This window comes from Thalassophryne amazonica, chromosome 7, assembly GCF_902500255.1.
Source record: "Thalassophryne amazonica chromosome 7, fThaAma1.1, whole genome shotgun sequence".
Classification (NCBI taxonomy): domain Eukaryota; kingdom Metazoa; phylum Chordata; class Actinopteri; order Batrachoidiformes; family Batrachoididae; genus Thalassophryne; species Thalassophryne amazonica.
In genome coordinates, this window is record NC_047109.1 from 115,181,055 (window position 1) to 115,200,401 (window position 19,347).

General features: G+C 41.6%; 1 protein-coding gene across 1 annotated transcript in view; it reads right to left on the bottom strand.

Annotated features, from left to right (window-relative positions):
• Positions 1-19,347, bottom strand: part of LOC117514799 (zinc finger protein 236-like) — a 240,910-nt gene that overhangs the window by 94,791 nt on the left and 126,772 nt on the right. The window contains exons 19-22 of the mRNA XM_034175391.1: positions 9,306-9,482; positions 8,882-9,173; positions 7,319-7,422; positions 5,130-5,573 (exon numbers count right to left, since the gene is read on the bottom strand). Of these exons, the coding sequence (XP_034031282.1) occupies positions 5,130-5,573; positions 7,319-7,422; positions 8,882-9,173; positions 9,306-9,482 (1,017 nt within the window). The remainder of the gene's footprint in view (positions 1-5,129; positions 5,574-7,318; positions 7,423-8,881; positions 9,174-9,305; positions 9,483-19,347) is intronic.

The window sequence follows — 19,347 nt, forward strand, 5'->3', positions numbered from 1 at the left end:
CTGCCAATCAAAATCACCTCAAAAGCTGCCGTGAAAATGATGGGGGAAATTGAGCATCCCATTGCGATGCCCTTCTCAAGCTGTTGCCAATTGGTGGTAATACCCTGTGTGGCATAACAAACTTGCAAAGAGTTAAAGTAATTGGATACCAGCTTCTGAATACAAGATGGAATATGAAAAAATTCCAAGGCAAAAGCAATGAGCTGATGAGGGACCGAACCATAGGCATTTTCCAGATCCAGCCAGACAACGTGCAGATCGCGCTTCTCCCGCTTGGCTGACTGAATCTGGTTCCAAATCATAGCTGAATGCGCCACACAACCTGGAAAACCAGGAATGCCTGCCTTTTGACAACTGGTGTCAATGTAGTTATTTTCTAGGAGATAACTGGTCACTCTCTTTGCGACCACTGAAAAGAAAATCTTCACTTCCACATTCAATAGGGCAATTCCTCTAAACTGATTGATGCTACGAGAGTCCTGTTCTTTTGGGATAAAAATAGTTATTGCCCTAGCCCACTCAGTTGGAATAACTTTGGTCTTCCAGGCGACTCTCATCAACCTCCAAAGAAACTTCAGCACCGTCGGGCAGCTTTTATACACCCTATAGGGCATGCCATTCAGGCCTGGGGCTGCTCCTCAAGCTCCTGTGCCGTAGCCTCCAGTCTTCCATTCTTTTTCTCTTCGAGGAGGCTCCTGGCAAACTTAAAAGGATCCCGGAAGAACCTTGCCCTCTCACTCTCCTTCCTTCTTCTCTGCTTTCGAATCCGCTCCACTCTCTGCAAGGTTATAAGCCTCCTTCGAATTTGGACCCACAGTACTTTAAGTCCCTCTTTCTCATTTTCTCCAGCTTTCCTCCAAGCCTTCCTAAGGGACCTCCTCTCCTTCACTAGATTGAATACTTCCTTCTCTCTTCTCCCTGGCTCCCTGGCCGTGTTCTTCCTCCCCACTTTTTCCCCAAACCTTGCCCTACCCTCTTCATATATGATGTTACCAAAGAGGTTCAGCTTGGTGGACACATTGCCTTGCACTGACTTCAGGCTGACATACAGATCATGATCGAACCCTCTCCATGCCTCTTTGTCATTGGCTCTAGGCCACTTCACTTTGGGCTGTTGAATGGGGTTCTCCCTCCTTATTCTTGTCGGGGTTTCGCTGCGGGGGATATCCTCATACTGCTCATTATGGGGAATAGGCTCCGGATATAACTGGTGCTCCTGCTGCTGGGAAAGGTACTCTTGTCCCCTCTGGCCGTCTGCAACATCGGAAACAGCAACACTGTGGTGCTCAACCAGGCTCTGTCTCCTGCTTGTCTGATCTGCCGGGGCAGTGCAAGATTGCATCTGGCTTACTCCGCCACACTTCATCTTCCCCTGATGGATGCGCAGGCCCCTATAAGTTGTCACCTTGGCCCACCCGCAGCTACACTTCCTCAGAGTCTTTTGCTCGTTAGCAATTATCATTCCAATTCGTACCATGTTGTCCGTCCAGTTTGGTCCATCTTCCATCCTGCCTCTCGGTGGACCTTCGGGCTGTCTTTCTTTTCTCGTACTCATAGTTAAATTGGCTGTCCAACGTCATCTTGACAAGGACTTGTGGGGTGGGTAACTAGCCCGTCCACGCCTAGTGCAGTCTTTCCTGCTGTCCGTCAGTCTTCCCTGACCGCCCTCCAGTCTTTCCTGGCTGCCAACTGCCCTATTCGAAGTGGTCACCGGAAATCCAGGGAAACTAGTTGGAATCACAGGTACTTTCTACCCGCCTGGCGTTTCCGCCTGACGCACCTCCACCAGTGCCGGTGGGGTAACTGCAGGGTCATCAGCCGGGAGCCACCCTTCATTGATGTTTCGCTCCATTAATATATATATATATATATATATATATATATATATATATATATATATATATATATATATATATATATATATATATATATGTGTGTGTGTGTGTGTGTGTATGTGTTTTTTAAGAGGTGATGGCTGTGCACTGGGGTTGTTTATTGAGTAGCCACTCCCATCTTTGTCTTTCATACCAAAATGTCTTATCCCATGTGAATCAGATATACACTCATCAGGCACTTTATTAGAAACACCTGTTCAATTGCTTGTTAATACAAATAGCTAATAAGCCAAACACACAGCAGCAACACAATGCAGTTAGGTGTCAAGCAAATTATTGGCTGAAATAAAAGGACTAATAAATGGAATAGTTTTAACTGTGTTGAATGTTTGGTCTCCAAAGTAAAGGTCAAACAAGGTCAACATCCATTGGATTCTACGGAATGTGTCATATGTTACCCTGTAACATGATAACTAAGCATGACAGATGGTGCAAACTATTCCTTCTTAGAACACTATTAAGCCAAACAATAATTTGCATAACCTTTTACCGAAATTGGAACAATTTTAACTTTTGACCCCTATACAAACTGAAACTGACCTTTGTCACCATTTTTGCTGTTTTTACCCCATAACTCCAGAACATTCAGTCATACATAGTCCAAACTATACCTTTTGGGAATCTTTGCGATCAGACAAATAATGTGGTGTAGGTTTCAATATGACTGGAGCATTTTTACATTTTGACATTTGTGTAATTCTTAATTGACCCCTAGCTGGCTACAGCTGCCACGCTGGGATGGCAGTAATACTATTTTGTGGAGGCCATGGTACACTGAGGCTGGATTCTACGTTTTGTCTTTTGTCAACTTAACTGGTACTGAAAACCTACTTGGCACTTGGCCCATGGACTAACAGTTTTAAGACCAAACTGGATGGAGGGGCACAACCCTGCAACGTTTTATGTACATAATATTACAGATTTGTCATTATTTGTTAATTCAGCAGTTTACTCTACACAGTGGATTTTTACGTATTTATTCATGGACTTAAATTTCACCTTCATTTTGTTTTTCTGAATGCCCATTTATACATATAAATTTTATTTACATTTTATTCATTCATTTATTAGATTTTAATACAACAATTATAACTATAAGCAAATTACATTTATTTATATGCATACATAATTGTGTATTGAATTGATTCTGTTTGAATATTAAATGGTACAGTAATACTGTATATATATATATATATATATATATATATAGACTGAGTAGGAAAGACACTGACAAACAATCAATGGAGAAAATCTCAAATTAGCTGTGGAAAAGTCCCCAAAAATATTTCTTATTTCTGAGAAAATTTAATGATAATATTACTGTGTATGGGATTTAAAAAGCATGTTTCATGAACCTTATAACTTGAATGATGTTAAACAAGGAACCTGGCTACAATCTTCAACTGCATTTTATAACTGATTCTAAACTGAACATTTTTATATGTGAGAGTCAAATTTAAAATTTATGCAATGAGCACATGAAATAACCCATAAGGAAAGTATTTTCCTGTGTTGGTGTTTGTTTGGATTTTTAAACACAAGGTCTTTTTCTGGTATAAAGAATACTGATTCCTGCAAGATGTGACAAAAGTTAAATTCTAGTGTTGGAGACACATTAGAAATGGGAACTTGTGAGATGGAGTTTACCCAAGCTTGGGGATGCAGTGATGACTTATAGTCACTGTATCTGTGTAGTTTGATTTGGTAAAAGCACTAACTGGGAGCAGCCTCAACACAATCATACTGGAAGAATAATTATTAGTTCTCACACAATCTCAACAAATTAATTTTCTGAACAGTTACACGCTAACTAGCCACTCGACCTCATACTAAAGACGACGGCTGTATGAAGGGAATATAACTGACTGCAAACAATACAAGTCTGATTTTGGAACATTTACGTATATTTACAACCTTTTACACTTTGTATGTTTACTTCTATCAGCTCAGAAACAGCAAGACATGTCAACAAGGCAGTCGACATCAATTTAAGTGTGAAAGTCTGCAAAGCTGAATTGAAGCCAACAATTCGTGTTAAGTCCTACTGTCAGAAAATGTACCACCTAGAGGGGCCACACTGAACAACCACATGTCAGTAAATTACACAAAAAGCAAGGAATTCAGTTTGGGGCTTTGTTACTAAAATGAAAATGTAGCCACGGCACAATAAAGGATAATAAATGACAAAGATGGGAGTGGCTACTCAAACAGCCGTAATGCACTGCCACTACCCCTTAAGCCCCTTTCTCACTGGCATATTCGTAGAGCTGCATATTGCGGTGTTGTGTTTCATTTCCGTATGCCTGAAATGCGCGCACACTTTTTCCATGTTCGTGGATCTGCTTGCAGCTGCGTGTGTTTGCTTTTTAATGTGTGCACACAGTCGCGTGTAGCCCTTGCCGCTTTTTAAAACTAGTTCACTCCTGCCGGCTGTGCAGAACACATCACTGCACTTGGAAAACAGTGGACTGTATCATGAAGGTTTTACAGTTGCATTACTGTCACGTATGTAGCCAAAGCTGCTATTTTCTGCCTCTGTGGAAGTGGCTCTGTTCTCTACTGCACAGTGTGGTGCAGCTCAGAAACAGTCATTTAACATTTTTTTTTAATTATTATTTTTTGTCTTGATGGATCATTTTCATTGTGTACAGATGCTGCTGAGTCTGGCTGTGTTAAAGGCTGCTGTGAATGAAGCGCTGTGACTCTTTAAACTTTTAATGTTCTGGTTGCTCCGATCAGGCCCGCTGATCTGATCAGACCTGATCGATCAGGTCGTCTGATGAGCGCACCGACATGCAGCAACAGCGCTTTTATTTTGAAAAGTCACATTGCTTATTCAGGTTTGATCAGTCCTGATCGATCAGGTCGTCTGATGAGCGCACTGACATGCAGCGACTGCATTATTAGTCACAGCACTTTTCAGGTTTGAACAGAGAGAGAGAGAGACAGAGAGAGAGAGAGAGAGAGCGACAGAGGGAGAGAAAGAGAGAGAGGGACAATATTAAACGTGCTTAATTTCTTCCATCCTACGCGTGTAGTCCTCAACATACTGCTGCGTAGGGAGCAAAACTCGATGTAGAGCTGCCAAAAGTGGGCATAGAGGTGCTCAACTCTGTGCAGACGGTACGCCACAATAAGCAGCTCTACAAATATGCCAGTGTGAAAGGGGCTTTAGATTTGTTGGTCTGTGCCCGTTTGTGTGTACATGTACAGTGTATGCTGGTTTGGTCCTACCTGACATGGAAGCAGGCAATATGGCTTGTCCCACCAGCCCTTGTTGGAGTAAACTTTGGTCAAACTGCCCTGTCAAGACTTGGTTTGGAGGAAGGTACATGTTGGGGTCAGAGTTGGATGTTTGTAGGAGACCCACTGGCTGAAGGGCCTCCGGAGCCACCTGCTGCTGTCTTTGACCTGTTGCCACATCTTGCCCAGTCCTTGGGTCTTGACCCTGAGTGGTTTGACTACTAGATGAGGAAGATCGCTTGGACTTGCGACTGTCATTATTAGTCCTGAAGTGGCACTGGATGTGAGTTTTCCGATGCCCTGAAGTCCGAAAGCGGAGATCACAGAACGGACATTTGAATGGCTTGGAGCCAGTGTGAAGGCGCATGTGAACCTTTAAGCTGCCCTTTGTAGCAAAGGAGGTGTGGCACATGTGGCAGCTGAACAGTTTCTGTCCTGCAAATACAAGAAAACTTGTGGTTGACTGCGTGAATGCATCCTGTAGCTCTATCAATATCACAGAGTATAAGATATTGTCTCAATGCCATTACGAAAAAATTTGGACCTTTGTCATCTGCCACTGCCGATACGTGTGAGCTTAATGCTGAAAAGAATCAGCAATATGTGTTGGATATTTGACTATACTGGAAGATCAGGCAATGAAGCTGTCCTGTCCATTACTGCTTTCAATGGTCCTGCTGTGACCTAGCTGTCCAAGAGACATTGTATTCTCAACAGGATGAAGAAATATTGGACAAACGATAATTATCTGGGATGGTTAGATCCCGGCAGGACAATCACAGCTATAATGGGCATGATACATCATATGTAGAATCTTATGACGCTACACACTCAGGTCTAGGAGCACGTGTCGGTGCCTCAAGTCATCAAATCCGCCACATTACAGAACCGCTTTGGCTTGTGGATGGCAATGACCCAGTCAGACAATCACTCCATTCCCACTTCTGGAAAGTAACCATCTATCTGCAACAACTAGATGAAAAATGGCCGTCCCCTTGGCCTTTTACACTTCCTTGGGTCCTCATCATTGAAGCACCTGCACACTGGGCCATGTCCAGAGAAGTATATCATGTTACTGAGATGTCTTTGCTGATGTTTTATGACAGCAGAAGTGGCAAGCCTATTCTGAGACTCCCAAAGTAACTGTTCCTTTGATAAAAAGTTATTCCAGAAGCACCCAAAGATTCGCTGAAAGAATCTAGTACCAAAAACATCCAGTCTACTGGTCAGCATCCAAGTCTCACAACCATAGAGTAAGACAGGAAGAATGGGGAAAATTTGGATTGCCCTTCTCCTGTTCATCATCACTACTGTGAATAAGAAAGGCTCAAAGCCGATATTTGATGAAATCCCACCTCCACCTTGAATGCATGCGTTTCACTGGTATCACATTCTTTGTGCATTTCCACTTCTGCCACTCCACATTTCCTCACACAATACCACAACACTTCTCTTGCACTCTATCATGAACTTTCTCTAAATCCACAAACACACAATACAAATCCTTCTGGCCTTCTCAATACTTCTCCATCAGCACTCTCAGAGCAAACACTGCATCTGCCATGCTTTTTCTTGGCAGGAAACCATATTGTTGCTTGCAGATCTTCACTTACATCCAAAACATAGCTTTCCTTGCTCTTTCCCATAACTTCATGCTATGGCTGATCAACTTTATGCCTTTGCAGTTACTACAGCTCACCGTTAGTCATAAAAATTGTTACAGCACACTTTTTTGTCACTCCTTGGGCATCCTGTCTGGTTAACAACTCCATTATAATTTGACAAATCATCCTGAGTATGTGGTAACTTAGGGGTGTTCGTAGTCGTAACAGCTTCAGTCACGTTAGAACGTCTTTAATCGGGGAATTCGTAGTGAGTACAGCTTGACACTTGTTTGATTGTGCTCCATTCAGGTAAAAATTTAAAGCAAAAGCAGCTTTCGCTGAGGTTCTGGCTGAGGGCGTATCCGGGCGCAGCAACTTACTTTGGTTTAAGGGGCAGATTGCCAGGTCAGCATTTTAGAAACCAGTCTGTGTGGAGGCAAGCCGATGTAAGCCGTTTCATACAATTTTTCCACTTTTTTTGGATCCCAAATGCTCCCAAAAATCAATGAGCGGCACCTATTACATAGCACCGTCTGTGACACCATTAGTGATTAAATTTAGGACTAAAGCACTGACCTGTGTGTGTCTTCACATGGCAGTCCAAGGTTGATTTCACTGTAAAACTCTTCCCACATTCATCACACTTGTAAGGTCTTTCTCCAGTATGGATTCGAATGTGCCTGGACATATGGAGATTGAAACGATGGGGGGGGGAATCAGCCAACATACTTACAACTGTTTAGCTTCCTATCGCTAACATTATTCTTCAATGACACCAGCTACGAAATAGATACAGCATGACCAAAAATATAACACCAAATAATAAACTGCGGTCCTGTGATAGACTAGCGGTCTGTCCAGGGTGAACCCCGCGTCTTGCCCAATGACTGCTGGGATAGGCTCCAGTCCCCTTATGACCCTTAGTTGGAATAAATGGGTAATGCATTTTCCAGAGTATGAGTTGCACTTTTTTTTTTTTGTAACAATTATGGGAGGCCCTGCAACTTACACTCTGGTGCATCTTATACACTGAAGTTTCACAAGTTTGTTATTAATGATAGAAATTATAATGACTACTTATATAGAACTTTTCCAAGAATCAAAGCACTAAACAAAATACACTCCAATAATAAAAGAATAAATGGGAGTAACAAAAAATACACTACAACAATGTACAAAAATTCCAATTCAAAGAGATCATAAAACAGAACATAGTCTGGTGAGACTTATACTCCAGCGCAACACATTTTGTTTTTCTGTTCAGCAGGCATTTAACAGGTGCAACTTATACTCCAGAAAATATGGTATATAAAATAAATGAATGAATAATAAATTGTCCCAATACAAAAATACTTTTTTGTGGTACAACATAGTCTACCTTAACGTCATTGCACTTGGTCCACTGATGTCCATGAACCCTTCATAGAAGAAGGTCACCTTTTGAACCTCTAGACTCTTTTGTTCATGGGTGAGGCCAGTCCTCATCCCAATCACTTTGCACTCAGCCTCAAAGCTGCCCCAGTGCACACTGGAGGTCCAGTGTTTGATGAAGCAAACAGAACCACATCGTCGGTAAAAACAAAACAAAACAAAACAAAAAAAACAGAGATGCAATTCTGAGGTCATCAAACTGCATAACCCTCCAATCCCTGACTGCACCTTGAAATCCTGCATACTTACCCATGAATAAATGTTTAATTTATAATAAAATTCTCTGTACTTTCTATGTTATATTAACATCAGATTAATTTTAAAGGTTATAGAAAGACTCATTCCATCAACATATTTAATGGATAAGTGGAATATATATGCAGTTTTATGAATAAATATGTGGATATTAAAAAGGTTTTGGTAAAAGGTTTTGGTATTTCAGCTATTTCAGTTTGTATATGATAGACTCTGATTACATACTTTTGTGAATACAGGCCAGCTGCCTTGAAAAAATTAGCAAAATAAACTTGGGTTACTGGATCCTAATCAAGGACATGATTTGTCTTTGCACGATTTATTGTCTTAGGTTGTAGAAGAAGTTATGGAAATTATATTTTGTGGAGCTTTTTTCAATTGGCAAGAAAAAATTAATTGCCAAACTCACATAAAGACCAGCATGTCTGGGTTTTAAGCCAGTGTGAGATTTACCTGACCAGGTCGCTGGGCTTTTTGAAACTCTTAGGACAGAAGTTGCAGCAATTTGCAAACTTGGGTTCTGTTTCCAGCTCCCCAACCTTGTCTTTAATCTCACTGATCCGATTCCTCTCAGCAGCAGACTGGGCGAGTATCCGCTCAGACACCGAGGCCTCCTCGCCCGGATCCTTGGCCAACTCCGCTGCCTGCTCCTCGGTCAGGGTGATGATATCCATGGACCGCCGCTTCGACACCTTTTGTTGTTCCTCTTCCTCCTCTTCATCATCTTGACTATCCATATCTACAACTGAATGCACTGTCATTTCATTAATTAGTTTGTGCCATGAGGCTGAACTAAGCCTTTTCTTAGAAGCTATCAACACATAACAGAATGTATCATCTCGTGTGTAAGCGCGGTGTCATGAAACAGTATCCTTACGTCGGACTTCGATGGCATGCTCCTTCTTCATATGCTTTCTAAACAGCAGGTTGGTCCTGAAGTTCTCACCACACACGGAGCATTTGGCAGTCTTGATGTGGATGATCATGTGACGGTTCAGGCTGCCATTGGTGGTGAATGAAGCATCACATATTGTACACTTAAAGGGCTTCACTCCTGGCAGATTCAAACAAGAAAAGAAAAATCAGGGCTGGATTTCACAGGATGTCCCACTGAAAACCTTTTAGGATGTTTTACTTGACAATATTTATCCATTTAAAAGCTAAAGTTAAAAATTAGGGAAGCTATTTAAGACACTGAAGAACTAGAGCACAGCGCTCGTACAGCGCAAACCTCTGCCAATACTAGTTTCCAATTCCACAAAATTTTACCTTGGAAAAATTTTTCAGTCAAAGTCCTGTTAGAAGTGACTTTTCATAAGATAAATTAAATGTGATCAAATGTCAGAAGGATATATTTAGTTCATGCACTTGAATCAAAGGTTTTTGTGGTGTTGTCAGGGGTTTCTTTTTTAAACTTTTTCAGTTTCTGAATTCTTTTTCAGATCATTTTCACAGAACATTGGTGATATCTGCTATGCACAATTTGTCGTTGCTTTTTGGCACTTGGTTTCCGACTGATAACTGGAAGCCAAACAGGCATAAAGTTGGAACCTCCATCCAGTTGTGAATGACTGAGGCTGATTGAGATATAATGCAAAATGTACACCAAAAGGACTTTTCAATATTAAATTCAAATGTCCACCAAATCTATAATCCGGATCAAACTTTGTCAGGTGATACTGAGTGCCAGTCTGCACCTCACTTTCAAATATGAGAGTGATTGGGGCACGTTTGATTGAGATATAATGTAAAATATACATTAAAAGGAGTTTTCAATGTTAAATTTAAATGGCGACAAAATCTGTAATCTGGATCAGAACCAGATCAAACTTTGTCAGTCAATAAAGGTTACCATCCTACATAACACTCTCAAATATGAAAGAAATTTGATCTTTTTTGACAGCCTTATGATTTTTTTAATTTGTTCAATGTTAAAGATAAGGATTTTTCCAATTTTCCAAGATTTTTCCTGACTTTGACCTATAACCTTGAAAATGTAATCAGTTCTTGCCTATTAGGATATGAATCTTCAGTAAAAATTTCATAACAATATATGAAAAACTGTGGGCTCCAGGCTGTTCACAAACAAACAGGGGCAAAAACAAAACCTCCACCAACAAAGGTGGTGGTTTTTCACATGGCAATATTTCTTAGTAGACCTAAACGGACCCCTAATTGATTGTGTTTGTATTCCAGGATTTACATCATAGCGGTTTTAGAAGACTGAGGAGATGCTAACATCAGAGCTGTGGGTGGTCAACTGTTTTTTATGTGATAGTCTTCTGAAAGAAGTCCGATACAGACCCTGAGGCCCATTGGGCCGGTGCTTATCCTTGAATACTGCAGTGTGAAGCAGATGAGAGTCTATGACTCCTGCACATGATGACAGTCCACTGCAGGTTACTTCCCCAACGAAGGTTGGTACCCATTTACACCTGGGTGGCTGGAGACAATGCAGGTGAAGTGTTTTGTCCAAGGACACAGACCGACAGCCTGCAGTCAACACTTGGAATCTTATACTGGTCTATATATTTGTAGGCAAACTCTTTTCCCCAAAACTGCCAAATCTGCTGGAAATTTCTACTTTTGCTGTAGCCTTCATCTGCCATCACAGCCGTTGGGTTACAAGTCATCCCATCCTCCGCCTGATCTGCTGCTGAGGACTTCATATTTCATCAGAGCCTGGTTAGCCATTTTGTGTTCAGGGTGCCTGTTGGGCCTTCATGGTTACCGTAGTGGCCATGGGGCACACAAGGTCCCAGGCAATCCCCTACTTGATCCATTACCCAAGTGTCACAACACAGACATGGGTTGGGTTTTGACACCCCCCCATGGCAATAACAGTCCTTTGAATGTTTGTATTTGCTCTTTGTGTTTGTAATTTGTGTTTTAGTAGCTGAGTTAGCCGTTGTACGCACGGATAACAGAGAACAATTTTATCCATGTCACTGTATATTTCATGTCCCTTTAGTTAAGGTTTAGTAAGTTAGTAAGTGCAGGTCTACAGAGCCATTGTGGTCCCTACCCTCCTGTATGGAGCTGAAACCTGGGTTCTGTATCGCCAGCAGATCAGATTACTGGAACACTTTCATCAGCGTTGTCTCCGAAACATCTTCGGGATCAAGTGGCAGGACTACGTCTCAAATGAGGACATCCTCACCAGAGCCAAATTGCCCAGCATGGAGTCTATTATACTCAAACAACAGCTTCATTGGGCAGGTCACGTAGCCAGGATGGACGATACACGCATGCCGAAATAATTCTCTGGCGAGCTCAAGGAAGGGAGACGAAACCAAGGGGCCCCCAAAAAGCGCTATAAGGACCAGCTGAAGAAACAGCTCTCCCTTGCAGGCATTCAGCATCAGTCATGGCAGCATCTAGCTACAGATAGACTCAGCTGGCGTTCCAGCATCAAATCCGCCAGCCTGAAGTTTGAGGCAGAAAGAAGTGAGGCCTCACGCCAGAAGCGTCAAAGACAGAAAGAGCGGGCAGCAGCACAAGCCCAGCCTACTCAAGTGTTCATTTGCCCCAAGTGTAACAGGTCTTGTGCATCCTGCATCGGACTTTTCAGCCACCAGAGGGCTTGTAGAAAAAAAAAAAAAAGGCCTTCCCACTATCCTCGCAAGCGAGGAAACTGCCAACAAGTAAGTTGCATTGCACTGTGTGTGTTGTCATCATTAATTTTCATAGAGCAATTTGTGACATTCATGAGACTCAAAGTGAATGATGATAAAAGGTGACAGCAGGTCATATTACTGCAATGCTCTGGGATAGATAATGTTCTTAGTGTGACCCTGAGGTGCACAAATGAAAAGTCCATCAGGGTGACCAACTCGGGAGCATCCTACATGTAGCTGATCTTGTGAGAAGCGTGGTGTCGCCAGATTTAGGCCAACCGCTTTCAGTGACTGTCCTTGCGACTTCCTGGGAGGCATAATTAAAATAATAATAAAGACTCGGATTTGTAGAGCGCTTTATTTGCATTATTCATTTTTATTTCTGAGCTCAGACAAGATTGGGCGTATTCAAAGTGGTATGGCCTTCATTCACTCGCACATTCACACAATGGTGGTGGTAAGTTCCCAGTGTAGTCACAGCTGCCCTGGAGCAAGCTGACAGAAGTGTGGCTGCCATTCTGCGCCTACGGCTCCTCCGACCACCACCTCATTCATACACAGGCAAGGAGGGTTAAGTGTCTTGCACAAGGACACAACGGCAATATGCAGATTTTTGACTGGTTGGGAGCCAATTCGAACTGCCGACCATTCGGTCATAAGACGGCTCGCTCTACCAACTGAGCTATTGCCGCCATAATTGCAAAAACACAGGCTTTAACTCGCAAGCAGCATGTGCTGGCCCATTCGGAATGTAATTAAAGTGCACCCTCACCAGCCGCTACTACTGACTAAGTAACGTGTGATGCTACCTGACCTGAGTACCATGTGAACTGCGAAAATAAGGGCTCCAGTGAGCGGGTCATGATTTTAATTACAGCGCACGTACGCTTTCAACTTAAGGGCCCCAGTGACCTCCCCCTTGGTGCCCTCAGTCACCATAGAAAGTTTGGTGTTGATTGCTTAATTACTGTGGCTGTGCATACCAAACACACACACATACAAACACACACATGCACAGAGTCGGCCTTATAAATTAGATTTGAATTTTTAGTCTTTTAATCATTAAAAACTCTCTATACTTTGTGAAACCTTAACTTTCAGGAAGACTTTAATATATTTCAGATCATTCTTACGGTCTGTGGATTCCTTGTCTTCTCTTCAATATCTTAAATGTCAGTGCAGAGTGTCTGAGATCATTACTCCTGCACGCAGGTGTATTATTGCATTTGCTATTTGCCTCAAGTGTAAATGTATTAAAGATGATTGTCATGGTGATGTGACCAAAATGCAGGATGCTTGGGAAGACTTTGCTGAATACTATTTGTATGCTGACTCCTAGTTCAACTGAAATAGTATGGAATATATATGACATATTTGTTCCTATTTAGGATGACAGAAGCCTTCATTATGATGTGACTGAAAAACACATTCAACTGGGGAAAATGGATCAAAAACGGGCTCCAATCAGAATGAAACGGCTCACCTGTGTGGGTGTTGAGATGAGATTTAAGCACGCCGGCTGACACAAAGACGCCTCCACAAAGATGACAACTGTATGGTTTCTCTCCCGTGTGGGAGCGAACGTGCTGTTTCAGGTGGCTCGACTTCTTGAAGCCCTTATTACACCAAGAGCACCTGAAGGGAGAAAAAGCTTCAGCGTCACTGTTGTTCTTTGTCAAATGCTTCAGTCTGTGGAAAAACAGAAGCTTGTGATGACAAAAATAACCAAGACAAAAAAAAAAAAAAAAAAAAACAATAATAAAAAATACAAACTCATCAGAACCAAATTCTTGGGGTACATCAGGTTCTTTATGTAATGATTCATGGGTTCTTTAAAATTTATTGGAAATTTGGTAAACTATATGTTTTTAGAAAGCATCTGAAATGAGGAATCTGCAACACAATGTTTCCATTTTTCCTAAAAGTTGTTATGGCCGCTATCTTGTATTTCCAAAACTGACGACCATCGGAAACTTACTTTTCACTTTCTTGACCTCTGTTTATTTGTGGGTCAACATCATGGTACACAGTTAACAAATGACAGCAGGAAATATTGAATACATGTTTGTTTGTTTCTTTTTAAACAATAGACATAATAATATCAGGATCTGATTATTAAGGAAAAGACATCAGCTTCCCACAATAAAAACCCAAAATGGCTGCAAACACTATTACTATTCATCAGCTTCAGTACTTTGCAGTTAGTATTTCTGGATCCTTGCCCTCCAAAATCCTTATTTAGTCACTTCAGTTATGCAGCAGGGGAGATGGTCAAGCGGTTAGTGCACTTGGTTTCACCCCAAAACCCACCCCTGCCACATTTCTCCATATAATGTGGAGTTGTGTCAGGAAGGGCATCCGACGTAAAACTTGTGCCAAATCAACATGCAGCTCCACCTTGGATCTGCTGTGGCAACCCAGAGTGTAAAAACAAGGAAGCAACCGAAGGAACTTACTAGTGACTTCAGACATGATCTTTGGTTAACGAGAAGTCCAGAAAGTAAAAAATTAGTTTTGGAAGGTTTACATTATGGGAAATCCAAGATGGCCACCATAACAACCATTGGAAAATAAAAAAAAAATGGAAACATTGTTTTTTGGATTCCTCGTTTCATAAGCTTTCTAAAAAATAATAGTTTACCAAATCTCCAAAAAACTTTAATTAATTTACACAAGGAACTAGGCTTTATCCTAGGAGGATATGGTGGCAAAGTGGCTTAGTGGGTAGCACTGGAGCCTTACAACAAGAAGGTTGTGTGATCGCTTCCAGTCCTTTCTGTGTGGCGTTTGTATGTTCTCCCGTGTCTGCTGGGTTTCCTCCGGTTTCCTCCCACAATCAAAAACATGCTTATTGAGGGTCTGCTCCTTTATGTGCCTCTGACCAAGGCAGCATCTCTACTGCTGGTGAACACAGATGAATTCTGTCCATTCGTTCGCTGTTTAAGACAGTGTTATGGTGAACCGGTCCTTCTGGTTGACTGGTTCATGCGTTGTTCGGTGGATCTTGATGTAGAGGGAAGGTGACAAGTCGCTGCCAGGACCAGATGTTCCTCTAATGCATTCCAGACAGAAGCAGAACAGTTCCAGAGATCACAGGTGCCTGTCAGTGGTGCCTTTAAAGGATCCATCCATCATCCATAATAAAAATAAAACTAAAAATACAACGATAATAATATTAAGTTTAATTTGTAACACATTTTGAACATATCGCAACATGGACACCACAGTGGCTTAGCGGCAAGCACTGTTGGGATGATGTTGAAGTTAGTGCAGAGATTAGTTCTTTTAGGCAAGTGGGGGCAGTGCCATAGATGCACCGGTGAGTAAAGAGGAAGGGACCTTCTGTTCAACAGACGAGGAGCCAGTGAAACAAATGGAGAATAGGTGTGATATATTCCTATTTTCACTCTCATCATGATCCTTGTGATGCTGTTCTGAATGTTCTGTACTCTCTGAAGAATGGAGGTAGGGCCCCCAGTGAGAAGTACATGACAGTAATCCAGCTTGGGGACAAAGGAGTGGACTAACTTTTCAGAATCTGATAAGGTGAGAGTGGGATGGAGTTTGGGAATATTTCTGAGGTTGGTGAATGACAGAGGGATAGGAATGCCATGTTTAAAGACTGTAATGATGGTTGTGGAAGATGACTGAATTTGGGGTTGTGGGTGACAACCAAGACCACTTCAGTTTTGAAGGTGTTCCACTGGACCTTTCAGCTCCTTCACACAAGCAGTGAGTATCAATATGATGACGACGATGATGATGATGATGATGATGATGATGGCAATGTTGCAAAGTAGTTTGTCAGTTTTCATGTAAAGTCAATAATCAGCAGAGCAATGACATTTGACTGCATAGTAACTAATGAGATGGCCAAGGGGGACCATGTATAGAGTGAAAAGCATGGAGCCAAACACTGAGCTCTGGGATCTTGCATTTTCTATGTCAGTGAGGTAAGACTGAAGCCAGTTCAGGGTCTTGTCAGCAAGTCCATTGCTGTGAGGAGTATACAAGTACTATTCAGGCAGCACGGTGGCTTAGTGGTTAGCACTGTTGCCTCACAGCAAGAAGATCATAGGTTTGATTCCCATCTGTAGCCTTTCTGTGTGGAGTTTGCGTGTTTTCCCCGTGTTTGTGTGGGTTTCCTCCGGGTGCTCCAGCTTCCTCCCACATCCAAAAACATGCAGGTTAGGTGGATAGGAAACATTAAATTGTCCGTAGGTGTTAATGTGTTTGTTTGCCTGTATGTGACCCTGCGACAGCCTGGCGTCCTGTCCTGGGTGTACTCCGCCTCACACTCTATGACTGCTGGGATAGGCCCCAGCCCCCCGCGACCCTTAATTGGACTAAGCAGTTGAAGGTGATTGAATGAGTATACTGACCCAAACATGCATCCAAGGTCTTAGTGACTTTGTGCACCAAGTTTGACTTTGATACACAAAGTCTTTGTCAGGATATCATGTACACAAGGCCTCAGAGTTGACTCCTTGTTGACCACAATCACAATCAAAATACACTGAGGTGTTAGTGAGGTGACCTTCAAGTTTCATATTGATACACAAAGTCTTTGTCAAGTGTGTGTCTGTAACATTTCAGAGGCCACGCCCCTTTGTGGCCACAATTATAACCAAAACACACTCAATGAACAACTTAGTCAATGTCACTTCGATGGCCAAATTTCACTTTGGCACATGAAGTCTTTGTTTTAAGAAGGTATCAGAGAGCTGGAATCACCACATGCCCAACGTCAAACTTGTTGACTTGATACACAAAAGCTTTATCAAGATGTCGTAAGGGATTCCAAGACCTGCTTCACCTTCATCGATATGGAAATAAAAAGCAGTTTATGGGATTTGATGTACAGGAAGGGAGTAGAAATACAGTAGGGTTCAGAATAATAGTAGTGCTATGTGACTAAAAAGATTAATCCAGGTTTTGAGTATATTTCTTATTGTTACATGGGAAACAAGGTACCAGTAGATTCAGTAGATTCTCACAAATCCAACAAGACCAAGCATTCATGATATGCACACTCTTAAGGCTATGAAATTGGGCTATTAGTAAAAAAAAAAAAAAAGTAAAAAAAGGGGGTGTTCACAATAACAGTAGCATCTGCTGTTGACGCTACAAACTCAAAACTATTATATTCAAACTGCTTTTTTAGCAATCCTGTGAATCACTAAACTAGTATTTATTTGTATAACCACAGTTTTTCATGATTTCTTCACATCTGCGAGGCATTAATTTTGTTGGTTTGGAACCAAGATTTTTCTCGTTTGCTAGTGTGCTTGGGGTCATTGTCTTGTTGAAACACCCATTTCAAGGGCATGTCCTCTTCAGCATAAGGCAACATGACCTCTTCAAGTATTTTGACATTTCCAAACTAATCCATGATACCTGGTATGCAATATATAGGCCCAACACCATAGTAGGAGAAACATGCCCATATCATGATGCTTGCTTCACTGTCTTCACTGTGAACTGTGGCTTGAATTCAGAGTTTGGGGGTTGTCTCACAAACTGTCTGCGGCCCTTGGACCCAAAAGGAATAATTTTACTCTCATCAGTTCACAAAATATTCCTCCATTTCTCTTTAGGCCAGTTGATGTCTTCTTTAGCAAATTGTAACCTCTTCTGCACGTCTTTTATTTAACAGAGGGACTTTGCAGGGGATTACTGCAAATAAATTAGCTTCACACAGGCGTCTTCTAACTGTCACAGCACTTACAGGTAACTCCAGACTGTCTTTGATCATCCTGGAGCTGATCAATGGGTGAGCCTTTGCCATTCTGGTTATTCTTCTATCCATTTTGATGGTTGTTTTCCATTTTCTTCCACACGTCTCTGTTTTTTTTGTCCATTTTAAAGCATTGGAGATCATTGTAGATGAACAGCCTATAATTTTTTGCACCTGCGTATAAGTTTTCCCCTCTCCAATCAACTTTTTAATCAAACTATGCTGTTCTTCTGAACAATGTCTTGAACGTCCCATTTTCCTCAGGCTTTCAAAGAGAAAAGCATGTTCAACAGGTGCTGGCTTCATCCTTAAATAGGGGACACCTGATTCACACCTGTTTGTTCCACAAAATTGACAAACTCACTGACTGAATGCCACACTACTATGATTGTGAACACCCTCTTTTCTACTTTTTTTACTAGTAGCCCAATTTCATAGCCTTAAGATTGTGCATATCATGAATGCTTGGTCTTGTTGGATTTGTGAGAATCTACTGAATCTACTGGTACCTTGTTTCCCATGTAACAATAAGAAATATACTCAAAACCTGGATTAATCTTTTTAGTCACATAGCACTACTATTATTCTGAACACTACTATAAGTGAGCAGCCAACCTGTAGGATCTCTTGCTGGTGTCCTCGCTCTCCTGTTGATAGTCCTGTGGTTCGGTGGGCAGCTGGAGTTCACCCTGAGTGCTCTGCTGAAGAAGGCCATTTGCCTAAATGAACAAAAAGAAATCAATAAAACACAACAGCAACTCCACAGAGAAATAAAACATCCTAAGAGAAACTGATCATTTTTAGTCGTTTCCGCTGTAATGACCCCGAGCAAAAACGGAGATGCCAAAAGAAACGATTATCTTCAAGTTGTAAATGTTGATTGTAAAGTTTAATATCAACCAATCTGCAACAAATAAATAATAGATTTTATTGGTCACAGGCCAACAAATGAGAAAAATATTTCCCTGAGAAAGTCTTCCCAAGGGATTAGTAAAGTTCTATCGAATCTAATCTAAGATAAATGCTGTGTTGTGATAGGATATAATTAGTATTAATGCACTGATACAGGATTTTAAACAATATTATTATATTTATAAGGACCTCATAAAAGAATATTTTGTAACTATAAAAGATTTTGACGTGTCAGTACTGCTTTCATGGTGGTACAGCGGTTGAACTGTGGGTTCACATGTCTTGATGATTGAAACCTGTCTCCAGGTAGAGTAAAACTGTTGTGTTTGATATATTTTGTTGAGGTGTACAGGTTACGAGGACGGCTTTGAGACATTAGGAAACACTTGGAGGCACTTACCACCTCAGCAGTGGGAACGTGCAGCAGATTCTGTGGGTGGTAGCTGGACGACAGAGCCTGAGACTCTAAGGTGCTGGAATCCTGCAGCTGCTGGACAGCAGAAAACTGAGGCTGGCTGTAGCTTTCAGTAATGTTGAAACCTGGAAGGAGTCACCGAGAGCAGCTTTATATACTAACGGTTATTGTTTACATTTAATATAATTTCTGCAAAAGCAACAGAATATACATTTTCACCACAAATAGAATTTTCAGC